We start from the raw sequence: 9,930 nt of genomic DNA, 5'->3' as shown, positions 1-9,930 counted from the left end.
TTATCTTAGCTTTGTTGATATTTAACTTTTATCTATTTTAATAATTTTGTTTCATCATAACCACTCAATGAATTTATACAAACCAATAAAAATTAAATTATTGAAAGAATCGACCTCACATTATTGGACTTAATAGAGGCAGAGAGTAATGATCACTACCAATATTATTTTTTTGTTCGACATTATTTTTAATTGCGCTGAGTGATGAATACTAGAAATCCGAAAACATTTTTTTTATTGTGCTAACTATTTTTCTATTTCTATTTTTTATTGTGAAAAATCAAATGTTATGTCTGACCTTTTTTTTTTTTTTTTAAATTTTAGTTTGCGCTCGCATCTGCTTTCGCTGGGTTGCTGTTCTTCTTAGAACCGCCGAACTGGTTGGTCACGCTTTTGCCCATGAACTTCCCAGCTCTGCTCACGGCGCCCAGCCCGCTTCCGACGAATCCAACACTCGCGCCGAGGCCGGATCCGACCATCCCGACGCCGGCGCCGACGCCGGTCTGCACCAAGTCTGCACCGGCGCCGACGCCGGACCCGACCAGCCCGACACCGGCACCGACGCCGGTCTGCACCAGGTCTGCGCCGGCCACGATGCCGGTGTCGACCATGGAAGCCGCCCTACCGATGGCAGCCTTCGTGCTTCCGACGACCCCCTCATCCTTCTGCTTCTTCCTCTCCTCTAAAGCTCTCTTTTCTTCTTCCAGTGCCGCCGACTGTTCTTCTTTGGTGAACGAATGGTATAGCACCTGATGAAGGATTTCCGCGAGTAATGAATTCACAGGTGGAAGCTAAAGAACCAATTACAATATCAACTGACCTTTACTGTAAGGCTCCCTCTGTCCTTCTTGTCCTTGATCTTTAGGGTGTCTAGTGATGCAAGCAGATTCAGCTCCATCTCCATGGTAACTTCAGGTTTCAGGTCCTGCAAAGCTAATTTCGCAATGCCCATCTTTTTATCCTGTTGAAGGTTGTCTTCATCATAAACCTGAAAATAATAATAATCACAATCAGAAAAGTGTTTGAAAGGAGGATTTAGATATATAGAGAGCAATGACCTCAAAAACAATAGACTGTGTTTCCTTGTCCTCGGCGAGCAGTTCGAAAGTCTCATTCCACACAGGGTTGAGATTGTCATCGACGACTTTTGTTTTGACTTTGAACACTGGGCGGACAAATAGAACCACGTACGGGTCAGATTTTCCAACAAATTCTTGATTCTTTAAGTTGGTGGCTCTGACAATGGTTACTGTGAGCTTCCCTTGTGGTTTGAGCTCTAGGTCACTGCAGAAACACAATATGATCACAAACCAAACTGAAACTAAAATGATCACAAAGTAGTTACCTGATATCGACGTCTACTCCACCCAGTGGAACAACGATTCTGTGGGGCCATTCAAGCATGTCAGTGATTATTGAAGTGACAGTGTCCTACATGCATAACGAGATTTAGAATGATCTTCATGATCACACGTTTATTTTGATCTATATGTATCGAATTCAACTCACATCGATCATGTCTGAAAGGCCAGGAATAGCAGTGAGGCTCCCTCCCACAGCCTTCAAAGTATAATCTATTCTAGGCTTTGGCTGAAAGGAAGTAAGAGCTCATGTACCAACATTTTATAGTATGATTTCCCTGATCATTTTCGACGTACCTCAGCAAGTAGTGCGACGACAACAGCAGAGATGCAGGGAATCTCTTCAGAAAGTTGAAATATAACACGGATTACGGTGAAGACCTGTAGATCCTTTAACTGCACCAAGAGAAATGTAGCAGCGTCAAATTTACAAAGGCACAGAGGTTCAATCAACTAAACTAACCTGAATACAATCAACTAAAGTAACCTGAATAGGCAGTGAAGCGACGAGTGTGTCGACTACAAGAATTATGCTCAGATCTCCACCCCATAGAAAATCAATGTCCATTGTAACTTGTCCTTTCTTGAGACACTGAACTCTAATACCTTTGGTAAAAGATGAATATATCATCAAATGCAGTGTCTGTCAATCTTAATTCAGATAGAACAGCTAATTAGGTAGAAATTTCTCCTGTAGAATTATCCCTTTCCATAAAAACCAATTATTCAATAATGAAAACAAGAATCAAATGTGGTAAAGTTAATTATAAAACAAGAAGCATTTTGCAGTATTTTAATCAATAGAACAAAAGCACAACAACAACCAAGCCTTATCCCACTAGGTGGGGTAAGCTATATGGATTTTTCTATGTCATTGGAACTAAATCATTCTAACAATCTAGCACTGTCAAACAAGTAGCAATTAGGAAGCCATATAAGAAAATTATTAAATATATAGATACTTGATGTTTAGAAGAAAGAACTGCACCATAAACAAACCTTCAATTTTAGGTGGCACATTCCCAAGAGAGAGCTTGCTGAACTTGAGTGAAGATATTCCTGATGGCCTATAATCATCCAGTAATGGTTCAACTGTATCCTTGATTACCAGCGTTGCTGCCTCAAACCATGTAAACCAATAAATTAGATCCAGGCAGAATTTGACTAGTTGATCAGACAATAAAATACCAAAATCATAAAGAATCATAAGACTATGGTTGGAGAATTAGCACTAACTGATTATAACCAATCCATGTTCTCATTGTGAGAGAATGCATATGCCTGCATTTGAGATTTATGTGCTATCTTTTGTAATTCTTACTATTCAATAGTGCATGATGCTTTTGAAAAGGTAGATTGGGTTTTCCTTCAGTCACCAAGAATCTCTCATCAGATCCTATTGACTTCCATTGTGTTTTATATGTTCCTTTTTTTCATAATACATATATTTCAATCTCTTCCCATATAATATAGATTACTTTCTCTTTTATCCTTCTTTACCAATCTTTTCATTTTCATTCTTTTTCAATCTTACCGAAGAAAGACAATGCACAACCACACAAGGCACCTGTGCCTGTAGGTTGTTACTGGATGATTGGATAGATCACTCTGTAATCCTGTATACAGAGTTCAGATTGTTTTGTGATTAATAAATTATACTTGAAACAGCATTGTCAATCCAATGATTCAATCTCGCTGTGATCTCGTAAAAATAGAATTAAAGATCAATCAATGTTTCCAATCTTGGAATAGTAGTACAACTCTAAACAAGTAGTAGCTAAGCTTACTTCTGCAATAAAGGGCCACATTTTGCCTAACAACTTGTTTAGCCATTTCACCTGAAAAACATTGAAACATAACTTCACCGAACAAAGTACATGATTAAAAATGAACCAAGAGAATAAAAGAACTAAAAGCAGATGCAGTTCAACAGCACAGGGATCAATCGAAAAGCAAATTATCAAGGGCCTAATGAGAAAACAGAAAGATGAAAGAATGGCACAATTCTACTATCACATAAATACAAAATTGGCAAAATTCTCAAGTACCTATTCCCTACATGATTTCTATCAGAAGGAAGAAACAGGTAGCTATTCACTACACATGAAACTCCTAGCTAATAAATCAATTAGCCCAACTCTCCTCCATCCTTAAATCTGGAAATGGGAGTCAGTTATGCACCCATCTAGCCATATTATAAAGAAGAAAGAGATGGCTATCACAGAACTACACAATTGGCAAAATTCTCAGGCACCTTTTCCCTGCATGGAAAAATTCTCAATCACCTTTTCCCTGCATGGATAAATTCTCAAATATCTTTTCCCTGCACGAATTATATCAAAAGGCAGAAGAAACAGGTAACTAGTTCATTACAGATGAAAGTCCTAGCTAATAAATCTATTAGCCACACTCCATCCATAAATCTGGAATCTGGAAGCCAGAAGTTTGTAAGAAAAATACTAATGAACACTTCTTCAACTTTTGAAACCTCCCTAGCTAATCTAAACAATACTTTTCCAGATCTCCCTACAATAAAGTGTCTTTGCCTAAATTACAAATTAGTTCAAAGATCAGATTATGTGGTCTTTGTCTCCATTTGTGTGCTTTTTTTCCTTATTAGACAGAAAGCAAATAAATAGTTGACAAATCATTATAAAAGTAATCAGACAGCAATTAGTTTTAACACAATTCTGGCTGAAAAGAAATTTAATAATATTTATTTTCTTAATATGACATCAAATACTTAAGTCATCCATTAATTAAAAAGTCACCACCAAGTGAAGTACACTTCAAAATTAGCAGCTATTTCCAATATTGAGAGCATCCATAGACTTTGTGAGAACTAGTTCTCACTGTCATTCATCTCTCTTCTTCCTCAATTGGCATCAGCAATTTCAAAGTCCATTCAAATCTTTGTGAGATGTTATAATAACACTGTGACTTGATATCCAACATGACTAAAATAACTGAATGGGCCATACATTTCAGATGTATGTTCTTTGAAAGTGTTTGGGCTTTTATAATCAATATTGTGCAATAACCTGTTCAAATGCAGGAAACGAAACCCATTCAGGGTAACTGTCACCACAAAGTTTCTTCAACTCATCTCTGCCCATTGACGCAAGAAGTTTTATATCAGCAGCCTGTAGAGAAGTGAATGTGAGCAACAATATAGATCTGACCTTTTTCAAATCCTAGCATATTATAATGTGAAGAAGCATAATGCAGTTAATGCGAAAGATAAAATGCTTACAATCATACCACTACAATCACTATCTAATCTAGGCATGAACAATATGCTGCTTTACCAAGTGAATTAAACCATAGAGCCACCATATATCAAGAACCTTGAATCATTAGATACAGCTTCGTGCTTAATAAATGAGTCTTAATCTCCAAGATAAAACTAAATTTGATGGAGGGCTTAGTCATCAGTTCCTAGAATAATTTGATTTTCATAAAATGTTTTGCTTGAATTTACAACTTGTCATGAAGCAAGTAATTTTTACAGAAGTAGGCATTCAGAATGACAATGTGCTGTTTATAAGCATCTATTTCAAGTGCTAATAAATGCATAATATAATAATTTGAAACCTCCCAAAACCAAGGGCGAGAGTAGATAAGCCCAAACTCAAATAGATGTTGAGAATAGATACAGATATAGAATTTGCAAATTCTAAGATAACTGGTAATAGATCCTGAAATAAAAGCTTGATGTCTGGTGCTAAACCATTCTGAGCATTACAATTACCCTGTAAAATATATATACCACGCTTTGTAAGATCAATACACCACCCTAAGAATGCTAGATAACACAGAAAATTGCCAGATTAAAAAGGAAATCCGTCTAAAACTGCCATAACAACTTTGCTTGGTATGGTCATTCCCACACGAAAACCAGTTTTTAGTTGCCATGACTGCCCGGCTGATCGCATACTGTTCAAGGCGACCTTAAAAATTCTACCATAAATCCTGATCCAAATCTCAATTTATGCGCATCATCCTTGAGCACGGACCTTGCTAATCTACTACGTCTCCTTACAATTTTTATAGGCAAACTAATTCCAGATCCAAAAGCAACCTAGTAGAACAGATTTTGAAACACGCATCAAGCCACATTACGCACCAACTTCCAATACAAGGGTCGACATAATGGCCAAACGAGACAGGCTCCAACAAACAAATGAACGCCCGAGCGAGAGGGGTGCGCGTAGGGGAGGAGGATCGTACCTTGGCGGCGCGCTTAGCGCTTCGGCGGTTCATCATGTGGTTCCATCCGGCCATCAGAGCGATTCCAACCATCGCTCCCATGATCAACCCCGAGATCAGTCCCATCCTTCCCACTTTCCCCAGCGATCGAATTCCAGTAGAATCACCTTCGTCGAAGACCAGATCGCACGCTTGAAGAAGAGGAGAGAGAGAGAGAGAGAGAGAGAGAGAGAGCGAGAGAGAGAGAGAGTTTGAAGAGGAAACGGCCTGTAACAACTGACAATTCGGATCGTGTGCCGTATGATAAGATTTTAATAAATTGAGAAATGGCTATGATTTAAAATACTTTAATACATCAAATTAATTAATTTAGATCATGACATATTGCATGATTTATAAGCATCTAAATGCAACTCCGGCACTGAAGGCATTGTACATTCATTTTTTTTAAACAGACACTCACGATTCAATCCTCAACTATAATATATTTATAAAAAAATTTTCTTCAAATAAAAATCATAATAAAAAAATACTGAACATCTGGACTTAACCACACCACAGTGACTTCTAATTTACTTCTTGATGATCGATATTTAAAAAATTTTTATGAAGATCAATCAATCGTGCACTTTACTAAAAATTGAAAAATCAATACGACCAAACTAATAATCTGAGATTTTTCATTTATACACATCTAAACACATCCAATTTTTCACTAAAGCTTAACCCAGACCACACCACTTGATTTGGGCTACACAGTAGACGGACAACTAACAGGACACGAACCATACTGTTTCAGAGAGAGGTGTTGAAACATATAGATAAAAAGGTCGAAGTTGAATTTAATCAACCTCCTCCATCTTGCTCTCCTCGTTCCCCTCTTCCAACGCAGGCATGTCCGTGTCCTCGCCGCCAGCTTCATCCTCCTCGTCAATGCTGAGTCCCAGCTTCAGCATCCTGTGAATCCTCGCGGCGAAAGTATTCGGATCCTCCAAGCTGAAGCCCGAAGTCAAGAGCGCGGTCTCGAACAGAAGCAGGACCAGGTCCTTGACCGACTTGTCGTTCTTGTCGGCCTCTGCCCTCTTCCGCAGCTCCTCCATGATTCCATTCTCAGGATTGATCTCCATCGTCTTCTTGCTCGACATGTAGGAGCTCATGCTGCTGTCCCTTAGCGCCTGCGCCTTCATGATCCTCTCCATGTTGGCCGTCCACCCGTACTCACCGGTCACCAAGCAGCAAGGGGAATCCACAATTCGATCGGAGACCACCACCTTCTCCACCTTGTCGCCCAGGATCTCCTTCATCGTCTTGCAGAGGCTCTCGAAGGCGGCTTTCTTCTCTTCCTTTTTCTTCTTCTCCTCCTCTGTGTCTTCCAGGTGGAGTCCTTCCTTGGTGGCGGAGACGAGCTTCTTGCCGTCGTATTCTTTCAGTTGCCCGACAGCGTACTCGTCGATGGCGTCGATCATGAAGAGCACTTCGTAGCCTTTCTTCTTCAGTTTCTCCAAAAAGGGGGAATTTTCGACGGCTTTTTTGCTCTCCCCGGTGATGTAGTAGATCTCCTTCTGCCCCTCCTTCATCCGCGTAACATAGTCCTTTAGACTCGTCATCTCCTCTCCGCTTTTGGTAGAGTGGTAACGGAGGAGCTCCGCTAACTTGGCCCTGTTCTGGCTGTCCTCGTGGATGCCGAGTTTTATGTTCTTGGAGAAGGCCTCGTAGAACTTGTTGTAGTCATCTTTGTTCTCTGCGATCTCGGTGAACATCTCGATGCATTTCTTGACGAGGTTCTTGCGGATGACTTTAAGGATCTTGTTCTGCTGCAGCATCTCGCGGGAGATGTTGAGAGGCAGGTCGTCAGAGTCGACGACGCCCTTTACGAATCCAAGGTACTCCGGGATGAGCTCCTCGCAGTTGTCCATGATGAAGACACGCCGAACGTAGAGCTTGATGTTGTTCATCTTCTTCCTCGTGTCAAAGAGATCAAACGGAGCGCGCTTGGGCACGAAAAGGATCGCTTTGAACTCCAACTGCCCCTCGACGGAGAAGTGCTTTACAGCGAGGTGCTCCTCCCAGTCGTTAGTTAGGCTTTTGTAGAAAGAGGCGTATTCTTCCTTTGTAATCTCCTCCGGCTTCCGAAGCCAAATTGGTTTCTGCTTGTTGATCAGCTGCCACTCGTGAGAGACTTCCTTCACTTTCTTCTTCTTTCCTTTGTTCTCCTTGCCCTCGTCGACCTCTTCTACGTCTCCTTCCTCTTCCTTTTTCGACTCGCCCTCATCCTCGTCGTCGCTGATTTCCTTCTCGGTCGTTTTCTCAGTCCACAAGTAGATTGGATAGCTGATGAACTCGGAATGCTTCTTGACCAGGTCCTTAATTCTTCTCTCTTCCAAGTATTCCAGCTGCATCAAGATGACAATTTAATAATTCAAATCAACTAGCAAAAAAAAAAAACACTAAGTTCGTTAAAAAGAAAGGCAAATACCTGGTCTTCTTTGAGATATAGAGTGATCTTAGTGCCACGGCCGAGCTGCTCGCCGGAGGTGTCCCTGGTAACGGTGAAGGAACCACCGGCTTGTGATTCCCAGATGTACTGTTCATCATCATTGTGCTTGGTTGTTACGATAACCTTCTCGGCAACCAGGTATGCAGAGTAGAAGCCGACACCGAATTGACCGATCATGCTCACGTCTGCACCGGCTTGCAGGGCCTCCATGAACTCCTTGGTGCCCGACCTTGCGATCGTACCCAAATTATTCACCAAATCTGGGGAAGAAAGCATATAATAAATTAAAAATCATAGATATTTAAATCATGTTCCAGCTTTTGTTGGCCCGTCGGTAAAATTTGCTAGAAATTTGTGTGTTCCAAACCCACTTCATGGTGAGGAGCCCGGAACCCCTAATCGATGACTGTAAAAACACAATTTGAATAGAAAAGGAGGGATTACCTGCTTTGGTCATGCCGATGCCACTGTCTATGATAGAGAGAGTCTTATTCACCTTGTCCGGCACCAAGCGGATGAAGAGCTCCGGTTGGGCCTCAAGCTTGCTCTTGTCGGTGAGACCCTCAAACCTGATCTTATCCAGGGCCTTCAATGGAACCATCAAATCTCAGTAAAAAAACAAAATCATCGACCAAGCCAAAGACCAGAATCAAAAGCGGACGAACTAAGAACCACTATGAACTCACATCGGAAGCGTTGCTGATCAGCTCCCTCAAGAAGATCTCCTTGTTGGAGTAAAAGGTGTTGATGATGAGGCTGAGCAACTGGTTGATCTCCGCCTGAAACGCGAACGTCTCGGTCTCCCCCATCTGCACGTCCGCCATTGCCCGAGATCTGGAGAAACAAGCTTCGCAAGTGGGAATCGGATGCTTCGAGAGCTTGTACGCGATAAATCTAGTGCTTGCGAGGAGACAGAAGAGGCCGAACCCTTTTATAGGGAGGTGGAAGCGGTCCCCAGGGGCTTCTGGAGACTTCCCGCGAATGCCCCACCCTTTGATTTCGATCTTCTTATTAACCCTTTAATTAATTCTGCTTTTATTCGTAATATACTCCAGAAGCTTCTGGGGAATCGAGCTTTCCAGGCTCCGCGAGCTGGAGGGAATTCTCAACAATTTCAAAGTTCGGTACAGTTTTGGAGAATAGAACATGAATATGTTTGATATTCAATTATATAATAAATTTAAATAATTTATTAAATTAAATAGATAAATTAGTGTTAATATTTATAATATTAGTGAATTATATCTATGGATAAATTTTTTATTAATTTATTAAATAAATAAATTAATATTATCAAATGTAATAATTAATTAAAAATTTTAAAATATATAAATTCTAAATAATTAAATAAAATTAACTTGAGAGTTTGACAATATTTAAATAAATTAAATTTAAAAAAAAATCAAACATACATTTTAATTACTTGATTAATTTTAAATTTTTTATTTGATTATCTTATTAAATAAATTTGAATATTATAAAATTTAATTTGATTTGATTTTTTTTATTGCTCTATGAGTTGGTAGTGGGGTGGGAGTTATTCTAAGGCATAACTGAGTTAGTTACGACGAAGCAGAGTTGTTGAAGTGAACAAAATCTTGACAAAGCTGAGGCAATGTCATCTTCGATCGTGATCAATTACAGTTTCTCGATTTATCTCCTCATATATGGTTATTGAGCCGACCGTGTGGGATTGTTGGGGTGGTAGATTCTATTTTTTGCTGAAGGTAGTGGGGATAGGAGTTATCTCGGATATGATTGAGTTAATTATTGCATGACAAATTTACCGAAATAGAAAAAAGTTGAATCTTGATGAAGTCGAGATAATGCCCTCCCTATAGTGGCCAATTACAGCTTCTCGAT

The 9,930-nt window shown here is 40.0% G+C and overlaps 2 protein-coding genes and 1 non-coding gene across 3 annotated transcripts; all 3 read right to left on the bottom strand.

Moving 5' to 3' along the window:
• Window positions 1-320: 320 nt before the first annotated feature.
• LOC141828948 (calcium-dependent lipid-binding protein-like) lies at window positions 321-5,660 on the bottom strand. The gene is made up of 11 exons (XM_074716338.1): window positions 5,592-5,660; window positions 4,403-4,504; window positions 3,149-3,199; window positions 2,361-2,481; window positions 1,849-1,967; window positions 1,659-1,757; window positions 1,510-1,590; window positions 1,346-1,431; window positions 1,059-1,284; window positions 821-988; window positions 321-749 (listed from the first exon to the last, which is right to left on the bottom strand). Exons 1-11 carry the CDS (start codon window positions 5,643-5,645, stop codon window positions 321-323), a joined length of 1,536 nt encoding a protein of 511 aa, XP_074572439.1. The 5' UTR covers window positions 5,646-5,660.
• LOC141830264 (U6 spliceosomal RNA) lies at window positions 5,328-5,426 on the bottom strand. The gene has a single exon (XR_012601953.1). It is a non-coding gene; the product is annotated as a U6 spliceosomal RNA (small nuclear RNA).
• Window positions 5,661-6,283: 623 nt separating the features above from the next.
• LOC141829414 (heat shock protein 83) lies at window positions 6,284-8,962 on the bottom strand. The gene is made up of 4 exons (XM_074716875.1): window positions 8,754-8,962; window positions 8,512-8,653; window positions 8,047-8,327; window positions 6,284-7,963 (listed from the first exon to the last, which is right to left on the bottom strand). The coding sequence occupies exons 1-4, from the start codon at window positions 8,889-8,891 to the stop codon at window positions 6,413-6,415; spliced, it is 2,112 nt and encodes a 703-aa protein (XP_074572976.1). The 5' UTR covers window positions 8,892-8,962; the 3' UTR covers window positions 6,284-6,412.
• Between the last annotated feature and the right edge of the window lie 968 nt (window positions 8,963-9,930).

This window comes from Curcuma longa, chromosome 5 (assembly GCF_044706935.1).
Source record: "Curcuma longa cultivar G26 ecotype Majalengka, Jawa Barat chromosome 5, ITB_CL_G26_1.1, whole genome shotgun sequence".
In the NCBI taxonomy this organism is placed as follows: domain Eukaryota; kingdom Viridiplantae; phylum Streptophyta; class Magnoliopsida; order Zingiberales; family Zingiberaceae; genus Curcuma; species Curcuma longa.
Note: the sequence above shows the minus strand (reverse complement) of the source record. Positions and strands in the feature narration are given on the sequence as shown.